The sequence below is a fragment of the Perognathus longimembris genome, chromosome 2 (genome assembly GCF_023159225.1).
Source record: "Perognathus longimembris pacificus isolate PPM17 chromosome 2, ASM2315922v1, whole genome shotgun sequence".
NCBI lineage: Eukaryota > Metazoa > Chordata > Mammalia > Rodentia > Heteromyidae > Perognathus > Perognathus longimembris.
Genome location: NC_063162.1, coordinates 67,027,903 through 67,043,744, shown reverse-complemented (window position 1 = coordinate 67,043,744; position 15,842 = coordinate 67,027,903). Strand labels below are relative to the sequence as shown.

Sequence of the window (15,842 nt, the reverse complement as noted above, 5' to 3'; positions counted from 1 at the left end):
TCCTACAAAGACAAAGATGTCATTTGCAAGCAGCTGTCTTTCCTGTTTGTACAGTTTAATTTTATTTTCTTGCCATGTTGCAGTGGCTAGGTCTTCAAGTACTAATGTTGAATAAGGATGGTGAGAATGGTGGGTAATTAGTAGTCTTGCCTTGTTCCTAGTCACAGGAAAACATAGCATTCAATCTTTCACCATTATGAATGTTACCTGGATGTCGGGGGTTCTAGTAGATATCTAATAGACATAGGTTCTAATAGAGGCTGAGTTCTGAGGATCACAGTTCAAAGGTATCCCAGACAGACAAATCTAAGAGACTTTAATTAACCAACAAAAAGCCAGTAGAGGTGTGACTCAAGTAGTAGAACACCAGCCTTGACTGGAAAAGCTAAGGGACTGCACCTATACCCTGAGTTCAAACCCCAGAACCTGCACAAAACAAAAATAAAAAATAAAACACAGAATATGGCTACTTGAGTGGTGTGTGTGTGTGTGTGTGTGTGTGTGTGTGTGTGTGTGTATTTTGTTTGTATTTATTTATTGGTGCCAAAATAGGGCTTGAGTTCATGGACTCAAATTCTTGTTTTAGCTATACCTTCATTTCTGTGTTTTTTCTGGTTAACTGGAGATGAGTCATGTAGACTTTTCTGCCTGGACTGGCTTGGAACTGTGATCCTCATATCTCAGCTCCCTAAGTGACTAGGACTGCAGGTGTGAGCTGGTAGCTCCCTGAGTATAAGCCTGATAGCCTTCTCTCCCATAGTTTTAGCATGCTCCCTTCCTAAGCAACACTAGGCCCATCTAGTAAGGGCAGTAAATAATTAGCCTCCACTCCCTCTTCCTTGAGATGCACTCCTTTAGGGCAATTATGGCCATATAAGGAAGGTAACAAGATCCCTTTAGAGTGACCTCCAGGCCTGGGCAGCTGCAGGACCCCTTATTTACCATTTGGGTAGCAGCCATAAATTCTAGGCTGACATGATGAAGCCCCTGGTCTGCACATCCACACCTACAAGACTTCCTGGGTTACATAGGTCACCCTCGACAATAGACCGCACTTCTTCTCACTTCTCCTGGTGAGAAGGGGTCTTGCTGGTCCCCTTTGCTGGCAAGAAACTTTTCCTTTGTTCTTCTGTACCTGGATGTCTGCGTAGTTTCTGGCAATGTCTAATATATTCTATCACTGAGTGACTAGGACTGCAGGTGTGAGCTGGTTCCTGACAGGGAAGCCATGATGATGACCCGTTCTCACTTTAGATTTTGTCCTCTCCACAAATTATAGATTTTTTGTTGCTATAATAGCCTTTAAAAAATAAAGAGTTGAACACTACTGATATCTCTTTCTAGTAAAATTTAACTAAGGAGAGAATATTTGGGAATGAGGTAGCATTTCAACCAAGGAAGGCAAAGGAGGGAATAGAGAAAGGAGAAGAAATGCACTGTGTGGTATATCATTTTTATTCCATATGTACAGCCATTCCCACTTTTTACACATTGCATACGTATTATTCCACAGTAGCATCCTTGTGATCATATAATAGACATGTACATGTTCCATTAAATAGCTCAGAGTTCTAATATGAAACTTAAGTTTTAGCTGAGCAAGTGCATGATAAGTTCATTCCAGGAAAAAAGGTACAAATGTCTGTGACCTTATTTGGCTTCCTAAGAAAATTATCTGTCCAAAAATCATTAACAAATTAAAGATACAAAATATTTAAAATTATATTTTAATGCAACTTTCTAATACATAAGCAATAACTTTTATAAAACTAGAGCATTCAGCTGATTATTTCAAAGCTTTAAGTCTATGAAGTACATCTTTACTGAAAAGATATAAAATAATTTTTTCATAGTCTAGACTTTAGTTATGCTCACAGGAGTGGCAAAAACCTAGTAAGTGTTACAATGTCTTATATTAAGCATTGAAAACTTCAAGGCATAATATTTTTAATACAAACTATGTGATCATATTTTGATTTTTTTAAACAGGAAAAGTCTTTCTACAAAGATCATAGAGCCAAACTATAGGGGAAAATGCTGAGGCTTATTGTGTGAGTTTCTTCCTATTCCGAATCTCAGACAAGGCTCCCACATGGTGATGAGCCCTGGAGGTGCTGTTCCAGGATGGCAGGGCAGGTGACCAGTCCTGAGGGGTCGACAGGCTGGCAGAGTGAAAGATCCTAGAGGTTGTGGTAGCACCTCCTACTGACCCCATGTTCAGCACCCCAGAGAAATGGGTGGAAAAAAAAAACAACCCAGTGTTTTCCCTCCCTGTGCCTCAGTGATAGTAACACTGCTGTGAATATACAGTTCTGCAAGCATCTATAGTAATAAAATCTAAGCCTTACAAACATAGCTGCAACCTAGTCACACCATAGTGAGCTACTAAGAAGGTGATTCTGAATGTGACATCTGTGATTATTTGAGCTCTGCTGGAGTTGATTCAGATGGAGACACTCCTGGGCCTGCAATGTCAAGTACACACAGGACAGTCAGGGAAGCATGACAATTTTAAATATAAAGTAACGTTTAACTTATTCATTTTAAATAGAAGAAAGACCGTATTTCTGATCTTATGCATGAGGATTAAAACTGAAGTTTACACAGAAATGAAGCGTGGGATCGTACCTCCCAACACAAACCACGAGTGGGAAAGCATGTGACCCAACCTTAACCTTGGGAGGAAAGGAGAGAGCGCCTCCTTGGGGATGCTCATGTTTCTGCACTTCCCTGGCCCAGGCTGACACAGGGACCCCAGGAAACTAAACAGCGGGAGCACCTCCCAGCAGGCCACTTCCCAGATGAAGACTGGACACTGTGTGGCACTTGTTCCCCTCCAAGACTCCTCCCCTTCACTAATGTGGACCCAGCTGAGCACCAGTGACTCACACCTATAATCCTAGCTGGTTAGGAGGCTGAGATCTGAGAGCTGTGGTTGGAGACAGCCCAGGTAGCCACATCTGAGAGAATCTTATCTGTAATTGACTAGTAAAATGCTAGAAGTGTAGAGGGCATGGGGCGAGCAGCAAAGGGGCAGCTGCGAGTGAAAAGGCAGTGAGAGACCCTGAGTTCAAGCCTCAGTACCAGCACAAAACAAACCAATTAAGATGGCTTTGAGGGTTCAGTCCTTTAACCATAGCTAATTGAGGGGCAGAGTTGGGCCAGCTGCAACAACAACTTTAGTGTGATGCCCATTTCAACCAATGAAAAGCTGAGTGTAGTGGTAAGAGTTTGTTGTTCCAGCTCAACAGGAAGCATAAATTAGAAGATGGCAGTCCAGGGCAGCCCAGGAGCAAGCACAAGACCCTTCTAGGAAAAATAACTAAATCACAAAGGACTAGCAGTATAGCTTAAGTAGTAGAGTACCTGCCAAACAAGGGCAAGGTCCCAGGTTTGAGCAACAGTACTACCTAAACAAAACCAAACCCACCCCAAACTAAAAACAGATCACCAACACCATCTAGCTACTCCACCACCTAGTATCTCCCAAAGGACCTGGACATCGGCAGCCACGGGAAGAAGTGCAGTCTGTGTTTGCTGCAGTGTCATTTGCAGTAGACAAACCATGGAATCCACTCACGTGCCCATCAACAGATGAACAATGAAAATGTTGTGTGCATCCCTACAGTGAAATACTACTCAGCCATGAAAAGAACACAATTTTGTGAAGACCTGAGTGAACCTGGAAGGCACTGGGTGAAGTGAAATAAACCAGGCTGAGAAGGACAAATCCAGCAGGACCTCACTCAGGTGTGATCAGAAAAGGCCAAACAGCAGAGAGCAGAGCAGGGGCCAGGACTAAAGGACAGAAAGTATCTGACAGAGGAGAGAGAGAGAGATGCTGGTCCTTCCTTTCCAGGAAGGATGAGTTCGAGTTGCTGCAGTCCAGCGGGTGACTACAATGAGTGATGGGATATTGCACATTTCCCTAGGGTATGTGGCGGCTCTCAGGAGAGGTGGTCTCCTCTAGCCTCTTTGTGTACTTAAGACTCTTCAAACTTCCAAGGGGGTTGGTTTCTCTACAAATACTCACTTGGAGGAGAAGACTCTGAAATAAAGAATAAGGACATTGGTTTTTCAGTTTAATGAAATAGACTAAATATTCAAAGAACGCAAAATTACTTAAAGTAGTAAAAACTAAGGCATAAAGCACTTTGAACCTCATAAAGTTCAAATGGGCACTTTGTTAGTGTTGTGTCAATACTGGAGTTTGAATTCAGGGCCTGGGAGCCCTTGGCTTTTTCACTCTACCATTTGAGCTACCACTCCACTTCTGACTGAGTGTGTACATGTGTGTGTGTGCATGCCCTTTTCTTGCTAGCTTCGAACTGCAGTTCTCAGATCTCAGCCTCCTGAGTAGCTAAGAATACATACAGGTGGCATGTGTCACCAGTGTCCTAGCTGGGATTTTTTTTTAAGATGGAGTCTCACAAAGGATAAAAAGACAAACGATACCAAAAGCAATACTTACAAAACCATTTGATGTAAAACAACTGTACAATTCATGGGGTGGAGGAAGAGGGAAAGGGGAAGGGAGGAAGTGGGGAGGGGGGAAGTGAGGGAGGAGTTAACAAGTTGAACAAGAAAATGTACTCACTGCCTTACATATGAAACTGTACATATGAAACTCCTCTGTACATCACTTTGACAATAAATAAGTAAATATTTTTTAAAAAGATGGAGTCTCACTTATAGCCCAAGGCTGCTTTGAACTTTTGATTCTCCTACCTCAGCTTTCCCGGGGCTAAGATTACAGGTGTGCACCACTATGGCTGGCTAAAAGGGTGGGGTATAATTGGCAGATTCTGTTCAACCAAAAAAGCAAACAGCTGGGTGTAGAAAATAAAGGAAGCCATGTAAAAAGAGATCTACTCACAAAAAAAGGAAACAGAGAAGCGAACAAAAATATCTCATCAAAGAAATGAAGCCCTATGAACAAAATAAGTCGCTTAGAAACTAGTCGCCAGGGAAACTGAGCACTAACATATATGCATAAATGAAATATATACATGTCCTATACCTCCAGCTACTTAGAAGGCAGAGATGCAGAGAGTAGTGGTTTGAGGCCAACAAGCCAGGCCTGGTGGCTGCAATCCCAAACAGAGGGAGGCAAAGATAAAGAGGATCAAGGGTTCTTGGGAAGCCTTGTACAAAAGTTGAAGACACTGAAAACTAAAGCACAAAGATGTGTGACTCACACATACCTAGGGTGTGACTCAAGCAGTAAAGCATCTGCCTGTGAGTGCAAGGCCCTGAGTTCAAACTCTAGTAACTCTCCTCCCCACCCAATGAAGCGCTCTCTCTGTGGCTGTTAAAATAAAAACCAGCCAGGTGCTGGTGCCTCATACAGGTAATCCCAGCCACCCAGGAGGCTGAGATCTGAGGATCGCAGTTTGAAGCCAGCTTGGGCAGAAAAGTCCATGAGACTCATCTCCAAGTTACCACTAAGAAGAGCCAGAAGTGGAGCTGTGGCGCCAGTGGCCCAGCACTAGCCTCGAGCAAAAGCAGCTCAGGGACAGCACCCAGGCCCTGAGTTCAAGTCCCAGGACCAGCACAAATAAGTGAATACCTACCAATGTCATTATCCTGAGTATGTAGTTACAGAGAAAATTATAATGGAACATATTTAAAGCTTTAGAAATGTTGATACTCAAGCAGCCTTTATGAGAAGTCCATGCAGATGACTAAAACTGGCATTATTGGACACATTCTTTGTGCTAAATGAAGTATCAAGATTTTTGACAAAAAAAAAAAAAAGTGAAACCCGGGCTTGGAATATAGCTTAGCAATAGAGTGCTTGTCTTGCATGCATGAAGCCCTGGGTTTGATTAGTCAGCACTACATATAACAGAAAAAGCCAGAAGTGGTGCTGTGGCTCAAGTGGTAGAGTGCTATCCTTGAGCAAAAAGAAGCCAGGGACAGTGCTCAGGCCCTGAGTTCAAGCCCCAGAACTGGCAAAAAAAAAAAAAAAAGTGAAACCAAAGAAGTTATGGCTTTTACTTTCTAAAAAAGAAGAAAAAGGAAAATGTGTATTATTCTTAATTGGTAGCCTTAATAGTCCTGAAGACTTCTATAATTCATGAGATACATCATGACATTAGAAATCCATCTGCTGACATCACTGTTGTGGGATCCCTGCAGGAAGGGAGGCTCACTGCAGGGTGCTCCTCACCTTGAGTTTTCTCGGAGCCTTCAGGAGCCTGCGGGTCTAGCAAGGCCTCTGTATCCTTGGGCCCTTCCGGGTCCTGTGTGGACTGAGAGGACATGGAGCCCCTAGATGTCTTCAGGGTCTTTATGTCAGAGTCCGCTCTTTGCTGCTGTAACCACTCATCCTTATAGCCATTGCTGATAAGCTTGGAGAAGTTTGTTGGTGAATTGGTTTTTTGACCAGGCCTCAAAAAGAGAAAAACAAATGTTAAAACATTAGAACAAAAACGGGATGGGCACAGGTGGCTCACACCTGCAATCCCAGCTAATCAAGAGGCTGGGATCTAAGGATTGAGACTCAAAGCCAGCTAGGGCAGAAAAATCCTCTAGACTCTTACTCCAGTTAACCAGTTAAAAGCCAGAAGTGGAGGCGTGGCACGTGTTTGCACATGCGCGCACACACACTGACAGAGATCAGAAACAGTATTCAGGAAACATAGTAATAAGTTAGATGCACAACTATATTTTAAATACAAGAAAGCTCTAGTGTTTTCTCTCCCTCCATTTATCTTTCCACCTCTCATTTATCTACCTGTCAATCACCTCTGGGGAGCATTGTAGAAAAGTTGATGCCATCTGAAAACTAACTAAAGCACAAAGGACTAGGATGTGACTCAAGTAGTAAAGCCTCTTATTCCGTCTGAGCCCAGTGTTCTCAAGGCATTCGTTATAATGTAATTATACAACTGTTTCCCACCTATGAGATGAGAACTGTGGAGAACTGTGCAATTCATAATATTTATTCTCGCGCTAAACCAGTATTTTGGGAGTAAGGAGATAAAGAAAGCCCCTGGGTTTTCCCCTCCCACCGGAAGATCAACAAAGGGCATCCACCTTCTCCAAACAAGAGCTGAGTGAGGCCAGATCAGCAGGGAGCGCAGGGCCTTGGGGGCGCCTGGCTCCCAGCACAGACCTGCGCCGGCGCAGCAGGCCCAGCGCGCCCAGCGGGGAGGGGTGCGCGCGGGCAAACTGCGCAGGAACCGGATGGGGGCGTGGCGGGGAGAGAGGTGCGCGGGGACGGGGTGAGGACGCGGCGGGGAGAAACTCGCGGGGAGCGGATGGGGGCGCGGCGGGGAGAAGCGCACAGGGACGGGATGGGGACGCGGCTGGGAGAGGGGCGCGGGGAGCGGGTGGGGGCGCGGCGGGGAGAAGCGCGCGGGGAGCGGGTGGGGGCGTGGCGGGGAGAAGTGCGCGGGAGGGGATGGGGGCGCGCGAGCAAAGCGCGCGGGGAAGGGGCGGGAACGATCCAGAGCCCGGCTGGCGGGGCCTCGGGCCCCGCGGAGGGATGACAGCACGGTCCCGCTGCCACATGGGGGGGGGGGGAAGGAAAGCACCCCCACACCTCACGGCCCACTCAGGTAGCTGCTCACGTACATGGGAGGGAAGGACAGCCGGCTCCCCGAGGAGTCTTTGGAGCCTGTTGGGGTTCCCGCCTTGCTGGGGTGTTTGGAGTGGATGGCGGGCAGCTTCACCTGTGTGGAGAATATAGTACAAAGTCTGAGTGGAGGACCTGCCCGTGCAACAAACGTGGGCCTGGACCTCTGCTGGGGAAGCTGTCACAAAAAGCGAAGTCCACTGCAATCCCATTCAACGGAAAAGCTTTGCAGAAAGGGCCGCTAGATCGAGGTGGAAGTCAGCCTGGGCAGACAAATCAGAGACAATCTTGCCTCCAATTAACCAGTCAAAAGCCAGAAGTGGAGCTGTGCCTCAATAATAGAAGCCAGAAGTGGAGCTGTGCCTCAATAATAGAGTGCTGGCCGTGTGCAAAAAAACCCCAAATGAGAGCATAATGTCCTGAGTTCACGCGCCTGTAAGCACGCATGCACACACACACACACAGCAGTTACTATATCAAAACAGCCAATTATGAACAATAGAGAAAGAGAAGCAAATTGCACCTTGATCCACAATGAAACACAATTCACCAGTATAAAGGAGTAGAGTTCTAACCCCCAACAGCTGGCTGTGTCTAAAATCACCAGGGAAAAGGGACTATAAACACTGTGATACCTGATGTGACGCTCTGGAAAAGCTACTAAGAATAAGAACAGACAGGTGCCTGCAGGAGCTGGGAGTTTAGCCCTGAAGGAGCTGAAAAACTAGGCCGGGAGGGGGGGAGAGAGGGGGGGCTGGGCACTGATGGAATTCCTCTGTATCTCAGAGGCTGTGGTAGTTTCATAATGTATGCCTTGTTACAACTTGTAGAGCAGGTGAGTTTTACTGCACATAAGTTATATCTAAAAAGAAAAAGCTCTATATCACCTTTATAATAACAATTTTTAAAAAGAAATAAATAGTAGGAGTTGGGTACCTGATTATACCTGTAACCCTAGCTACTCAAGAGGCTGAACTCTGAGGATCAAAGTCCAAAGCCAGCCCCAGGCAGAAAATTTTGTGAGACTTATCTCCAGTTAACTAGCAAAATATCAGAAGTAAAGTGTGGCTTAAGTGGCAGGTAGAATGCCAGTCTTGAGCAAAAAAAAAAAAAAAAAAAGCTTAAGGGATAGTGTCCAGGCCTTGAGTTCAAGCCCCAGTACTGCACAAGAAATCATTTAAAAAATAAAATTAAAGATCCCTCCCAACTCCCATTCACCCTGCAAGTGAGCAAGAACCCCAGGGCTGCTAGTAACCGGCAGGGGGAGCACATCCCTAAGAACAGGCCAGTGTGTACATGTCTCAGGCTGGGTGTGGCCAGGCAGGTGCTAGCCTCTCATCCCTCCCTCAGAGGCAGCAGCAGCCTGCTTTTAAAGTTCTTACTATCTAGGCCAAGATATTTCAAGACCCAGGAAGGAAATACAAGAACGGCTGTAACTGAACACACTCTACATTGCCCAACACTGTGTTCCTTCTGCTGGACATAATTAGTGTTGGTGTCTCCAAGTCTGTCATCCTACCTCCCTGGCATGGTGGCTCCTGGCATTTGTGCAGTTTGTCTAAGTAGCCACTGAATAGGTCATTCATTTGATTTGGTGGTGATATAGCATTTAACACTTTTTCATTTCTCTAGCTTTGTGCAATAATGGTAGTTAGCATCAAAACACCCATTTATTGCTTGAGCCCTTACACTGAGAAACAGGCCTGGACCTTAGAGAGTCCATTTACAGTGCTTATGCAAGTGACCCAAAGCTTGGGTCACCGCTTGACACGGAGGACAGCTTGACAAACAGATGGCCTGTTCTAGCCAAGAGATACTGAACCTGGCCCTCCCCACCCCTAAGTCGAATGAGAGGTTCCTCTCCTCATCTGAACAGGGAGATGCCAGGCCTGGGAGCCGGGAGTGGTACATACACATCAAATCTCTTCACTATTCAAGTGGACAACGCAGTTCACTCTTGGTCTCAATATCAAAAGTGCCATTGCTATTTTTCATACACTTGTCTTCGTTTCACTCACAGATCTGACTGGCTGAAGCACTGAGACTAATTTCAGACCTCCATACATCCAGTGCTGCAGAGCCCTCAAAGTCCTAGGAGCCACTAAGAGGAGGCCAGGGGATGGAAGGACTTCCAATCAAAAGATCACAGCCCATCTACCAATCAGGGTGTCCTTGAGGTTCCCCTTGGAGGGAGAAATGCACCCTGGGAATGTGTCCCTTTATCATTAGTAAGGAACATTCCAGAGAAATCTCAATTTAACTATAAAGATGTAAAGATAATGATAATGAATACAAAGCCTGGCAGTGGAGACTCACACTTTAATCCTAGCTACTCATGGGACTGAGATCTGAGGATTACAGTTTGAAACCAGCCTGAACAGAATAGTTGATAATACTCTTATCTCCAATTAACCAGAAAAAGCCAGAACTGGAGCTGTGGGTCAAGTGGTAGAGCATTGGCCTTGAGTGAAAAAGCTAAGGAGAGAGCACAAACCTGAATTTAGGCTCCAGTATGGGCACAAAAAGAAAAAGATAATATATATACATATATATATATATTTCCCTTCCTATATGTGCTAGGTGACATGTGTTATACCAGTTTTCTCTAGGTAGGAATTTACTAGTTAAAAACTACTTTAAAAAAAGGCAAAAATAAGCCAGGCACTGGTGGCTCACACCTCTAGTACTAGCTACTCAGGAGGCTGAGATTTGAGGATGGCAGTTTGAAGCCAACCCAGGCAGGAAAGTTTGTGAAACTCTGATCTCCAATAAACTACTTAGAAAATGCTGAAAGTAGTGTTGTGTTTTAAGTGGTAGATCTCTAGCCTTGAGCACAAAGAGGCTCAGGGACAGTGTCCAGGGCCTGAGCTCAAGTCCCAAGACCAGCAAAAAAAACCAACAACAACAAACTAACCAGGTGCCAGTGGCTCACACCTGTCCTCCTAGCTACTCAGGAGGGTGAGATCTAAGGATCAGAGTTCAAAGGTAGTCTGGGGAGAAAATCCCCCATAAGACTCTTATCTACAATTAACCACTCAAAAAAAGGAAGTGAAGCTGTGGCTCAAATTAGCAGTGTGCTATCGATGAGCAGAAGAGCTCAGGGACAGCACCTAGGTCCTGAGTTCAAGCCCTATGACTGACAAAAAGGAAAAGTCAAAAATATTGATTTTTGTTGGACAACTAGATTCTGATTATAAACCTAACATTGTCCAATAAAATATACTGTAAGCAAAAAACTAAAACAACTGTGCTCTTCCCTATAAAACCAATAATCAGCCGGGTACCAGTGGCTCATGCCTGTAATCCTAGTTTCTTAGGAGGCTAAGATCTGAGGATCCTGGTTTAAAGACAGCCTGGGCAGGAAAGTTCACGAGACTCTTATCTCCAATTAACCACTAGAAAACTGGAAGTAGTGCTGTGGCTCAAAGAGGTAGAGAGTTAGCCATGAGCTGAAATGCTCAGGGACAGCACCCAGGCCCAGAGTTCAAGCCCTATGTCTGACCAAAAACAAAACAAAACAAACCCAATAATCCAGAGAATGAAAGACAACTAGACTGTGGCTGCTGGCATTGTAGAAGGTCCACACTTAAAATACAGACCATGCCAATTAGCAATGTTGTGGGCATCAAGAGACACTCAAGAAGCAGTCAACAGACACATTCAGCATGGTTCAGGGAGTTCCTGTAGGAAGGCAGCCATGGATAGCATAGATGGATAAGCTCCTGTCACCTTTTTTTTCTCCTCAAGTTCCTCAGCCTCTCTTTGCCAAACTGTTTTCATGTCGAAATCAAAGGGGCCTCTTCTGGATTCGTAGCTCCCATTGGCCCGGCTGGGGTTGAATTCTTCATACACCATGTAATCGGGCATGGAGACCGCAGGGACCCTGCAGGGACAGCCTGGTCAGCTACAGCCCATGCCAGGCCCCTGCCCGGCTCCCTCCTTCTTTGGCTTCCCTGAAGACACAAGTGGCCCTGCCTTTCTGCTCGTGGGGAACAAACAGCTCAGCCGTTTTCCAGTGCCAGCCTTGCAGAATTTCACAGAATATCATCTACTACTTTGTCTCCTTCAATGAGCTAAGTTTTCCTCTAAATGTGTACCGCTTATGATCATTTCAGATAGCAATGGCCTTCTTGCTTTCTGTGATACAGCCATTTACAATGTGGGTAGTGGTCTTTGAATCAGTGACAGGAAGGGGTCAACCCCAGAGTCCCCAGCCTCCTTTCTAGCAGGTTCTAATCCACTCTGCTTCCTTTTCTTTCTCTTCTGAACTTAGCACAAAGAATTTCATTTTTTTTTTAAAGCTGGCATGGTAAAGCACTACCCAATGAGCAAAAGCATCATGTACCAATTCAAGTGCCAGTCTCCTAAAAAAAATAATAATAAAGCAAGGGAAGAGTTTAATATTAGATGCCTCAGCCATGTAATAAATTTTGTATGTTCATTTTCCTGTCAAAAATAAAAACAAGGGATTGGAAGCCTGGCTCAGTTGGTAGAGTGCCAGCCAATGAGTGAAAGCATTAAATACCAAGTTAAAGTACCTGTCTAGGACCCCTCCCGCCCTCAAGAAAACAAAAAAAGAGAAACAAAAGCTGGGCAAGACGGCTGAGGCCTATACTCTTAGTTACTTGGCAGGCTTAGAATGACATTTATGGTAGTTTTATCTTACAGGTTAAAAAAAAGAAGAAAAAAGGTCAGAAAGCTGTCTGAAATGATTTTTCATTTCCCTCTAAGTCCAAAGAGGTGGGCTGGAGGATTGAGGCTACCTAGTGATAAGAGGAATTCTTAGATGCCTCGGTCATCTTGATGAACAGCGGCTCTCCATAACCCTGTAGTTATAGGACTTTAGTGTTGCCTGTATTCTAGTACTACCTAATGCCTTTCATCTGTAATGAGAAGAAAACTTTGGGGAAGACTGCTATTTTATGGCAGGTGCATGTGGCAATGTCACACAAAAACCTAAGACTACTTCTTGACAAGTAGTTTAAAGATCCACATTTTGGGGAAAAGGGTATGCTCCATGATTCCCCATCTCTGCATTCCTGACAGCTCATGCTGTGTTCTCCCATCATGCTGGTAAAATAGTACCTGGATTGTCATAACACACACTTGTACTCAGTGGAACTTTTAAAATTTAACTTGTGTTGGGTGTGGTATGACTCACCTGTAATCCTAACTACTCAGAAGACTGAGATCTGAATATCCAAGTTCAAAGCCAGCCCAAGCAGGAAAGTCTGTGAGATTCTTATCTCAAATTAACTACCAAAAAGCTGGAAGTGGAACTATGTCTCAAGTGGTAGAGTACCAGCCTTGAGTGAAATTGCTCTGGAACAGCACCCTCACAATTCATTTAATGAATTTCAACTTGAGCTACTCTCCCCACCCCCACCTCGTTCCAACAAAACACAGTTGCTTCCAAATACTCACTCACGCTGCTGTGCTGTGGCAGGCTTGCTGTGGTGGATGTACCAGTCTGGCAGTGAGTAGGCCACAGGAGAGCCTTTCCTGCTCCCAGGAACTAAGTGCGTCAGCAAATCTCAAAGAGAAAGGGACAGAGCTGTGTGTGACCCTGCTGTCTTGCGTGGATCGCTAGTCCTCACCAAGGGATGCTGCCATGGCCCTGGGGTGGCCTCGGGGCTGGGCACTGCCTGAGCATCTCTGGAGCTCCCTTGTCTTGGCAGCTGGACAGTGGAGGGTCCTAGTTGGGCCTCAGGCAGGGACATCACTCATGTATCCCTGCTGTTCCCTCTCTAGGGTGGATCTGGATAGTGCATCTGAGCCATGGTCCTCCCCTGGCCCCAGGCCTCCACCAGACAGCATCACTTCCTGGGGCCATCCTTCCATTCTTCCAGTGCTGGCCACTCCCCTCCTCATGACCCCTCCCCAGGCAGTTCTCCTCCTCCAGCTGCATCCAGGAAAATCTGCCCCATCTAGACTTCCAGATGGTGAGTCCCCAGATGGAGGCATAGTGCACAGACTCCTTCCAAATGCTCTGACTCTGGTCCCTCCTCTCCTGGGTGTCAAAGGACAGCTGGTAGGGCTGGAGGCATAGCTCGATGGTAGAGTGGCTACATCACAAGCACAAGGCCCTGTGTTCAAAACCCAGTATCACAGATATCTAATTTCCCATTTTGCAGCTTGAAAACCTCTTCATGGTTAAATACTTTTAACTTAGAGGAATAATATGAATTCTTCTACACCTTCCAACCAGACTCCCCCAGTGCTATTTCATTACACTTGATTTCTTCTCTCCCTCCCTTCCTCTCAATTATTGTTTCTGTCATTATTGTACTTCACACTGTTGGGCCTGTGTTCAGAGGCCACACCTCCACCTCTGGGCTCCCGTGGATGTCTTCAAGACAGTTCTCATGTCACTACATTGTGATGATCAAAATCAGAACATGGGCAGTGATGCAGTACTCCCATCTCATTTTAGAGCTTACCAAATTTGGCCACTCTTTCCACTACTTTTATATTTTTGACCATCAGCAAGGGGAAGTGGATTTAGAAAGGGAAGAAGCTCTTGTCCCAGGTGCTGCAGGCCTAATCAATCAAGAGGATTGGAACAGATAAATTTTTATGTCGCCACTGGCACTTGAACTCAGGGCTCACATTCTTGCTTGGCTTTCTTGCTTAAGGCTACCGTTGAGCTATACCTCCACTTTTGGCTTTTTGATGGATAATTGGAAATAAGAGTCTCAGATTTGTCTGCTGAGACTAGCTTTGAACCATGATCCTCAGATCTCATCCCCCTGAGTACCTAGGTTTACAGTTGTGAGCCACAAGTGCCCAGCTTGGTCTAGACATTTTAATGTTGAAATTATGGCAATCTTGTTCCCATTTCCCCTAGGACATTCTCAGCAGGGGTAATGGCACCCAGAGGAGAAATAGACTGTGCTATTTTAGGGGTGCTATCCTTGAGCCCTCTGAATGATGAACTGAGTATGCCCCAATTTTTAACATATTCAGATGTTTTGACTATTTTTGCCATATTATGCAAACAACTTGTTTTGTTTTTTGGCCAGTCCTGGGCCTTGGACTTAAGGTCTGAGCACTGTTCCTAGCTTCTTTTTGCTCAAGGCTAGCACTCTGTCACTTGAGCCACAGCGCCACTTCTGGCCGTTTTCTATATATGTGGTGCTGGGGAATCGAACCCAGGGCTTCATGTATGGGAGGCAAGCACTCTTGCCACTAAGCCATATTCCCAGCCCCACCCCCATTTTTAATATAGTCAAATACTTAGTGAAAAATATATCTCATATAAAATTGATTTTCATCAAAGATTGTACACATCCCAATATACTTATGAGCCAAACTTCCCAATGGCCTTGGACAATAGATTTTTGGCAGGATTGGGGTTTGAATTGAGGGACTGGGTATTTTTGAGGCAGGTGCTCTAACATCTGAGCCACACCCCCAACTCCTAGAGCAATGTTTTTACACAGATGAGAGGAGGATCCATGCCCATCCTCTCTGGCAAAGATGGAGCATGCTGGGGGCTTACCGGGTCTGCCGCCTTGCTTTGCAAGCTTCACGTACTCGGAGTCTGTTTCTTTTATCCAGTACCTTCGCATCCCCGGCAAGTGCCCATTGTGTGAGTCACCCAGTCTGCTGAGCCCTGGAATCTGAGACGCTGGCGGGGCATCGACAGCCTTCTCAGAGCGCTTCACCGGGAGGTGGTAATACCAGTCTAGATGGAAGCCAGGCCCACTCTCACTGCCATGCAGGCTGCAGGACAGCCACAGCGGGAGGGCCCTTGGGCCCTTCCCAGTCTGTCTGCTGTGGATGTCACTGCACAAGCCACCCAGCACCTGAGCCAGGAAGGAACTGCCTGGCCCTCTAGTGCCTAGGACAAAGCATGACACCACCAGCAGGGCAGGCAGTCTCCTGCCCCCCACCCCACCCCACCCCTGCCCACACACACATATGCCAGCCACCAAGGCCAGCCTTTGGAACAGCCCCCAGGGCCAGCCCTGCCGGCTCTTTTGCTGCTGCAGCTGGCTTCTTCTCCCAAACAGAAGCCAACCTGGTACACCAGTGTGAGCTTCCCAGAGCTCCCCAAGCCCTGCATCTGTCCATTTTAAAATTAAAAAATCTAACTGTTTGCTCTGGTCATCCTAGGAAATAGAAACAATCCCAAATCATTTTGAGCATGACAGAAAAACCTATGGAACAGTTGAAGAATTTGACCCCTCCAGGGAAGTGACTTTTGCCCCTAGATGGGCTTCTGAAATGCAATCTGTCCTCCTCCCCTAGTCTCTAG

General features: G+C 45.8%; 1 protein-coding gene and 1 long non-coding RNA gene across 2 annotated transcripts in view; one reads left to right on the top strand and one right to left on the bottom strand.

Annotated features, from left to right (window-relative positions):
* The first annotated feature begins 478 nt into the window (after positions 1-478).
* The window catches only part of LOC125346649, a 16,081-nt gene continuing 717 nt past the window's right edge, over positions 479-15,842 (top strand). The window contains exons 1-2 of the long non-coding RNA XR_007209991.1: positions 479-507; positions 8,888-8,892. This is a non-coding gene — a long non-coding RNA (uncharacterized LOC125346649). The remainder of the gene's footprint in view (positions 508-8,887; positions 8,893-15,842) is intronic.
* Positions 1,441-15,842, bottom strand: part of C2H7orf57 (chromosome 2 C7orf57 homolog) — a 16,981-nt gene continuing 2,579 nt past the window's right edge. Inside the window, exons 2-8 of the mRNA XM_048339402.1 lie at positions 15,084-15,269; positions 13,007-13,115; positions 11,312-11,465; positions 7,582-7,679; positions 6,173-6,393; positions 4,034-4,048; positions 1,441-2,465 (exon numbers count right to left, since the gene is read on the bottom strand). Coding sequence (XP_048195359.1) covers positions 2,419-2,465; positions 4,034-4,048; positions 6,173-6,393; positions 7,582-7,679; positions 11,312-11,465; positions 13,007-13,115; positions 15,084-15,269 — 830 coding nt within the window. The 3' untranslated portion in view covers positions 1,441-2,418. The remainder of the gene's footprint in view (positions 2,466-4,033; positions 4,049-6,172; positions 6,394-7,581; positions 7,680-11,311; positions 11,466-13,006; positions 13,116-15,083; positions 15,270-15,842) is intronic.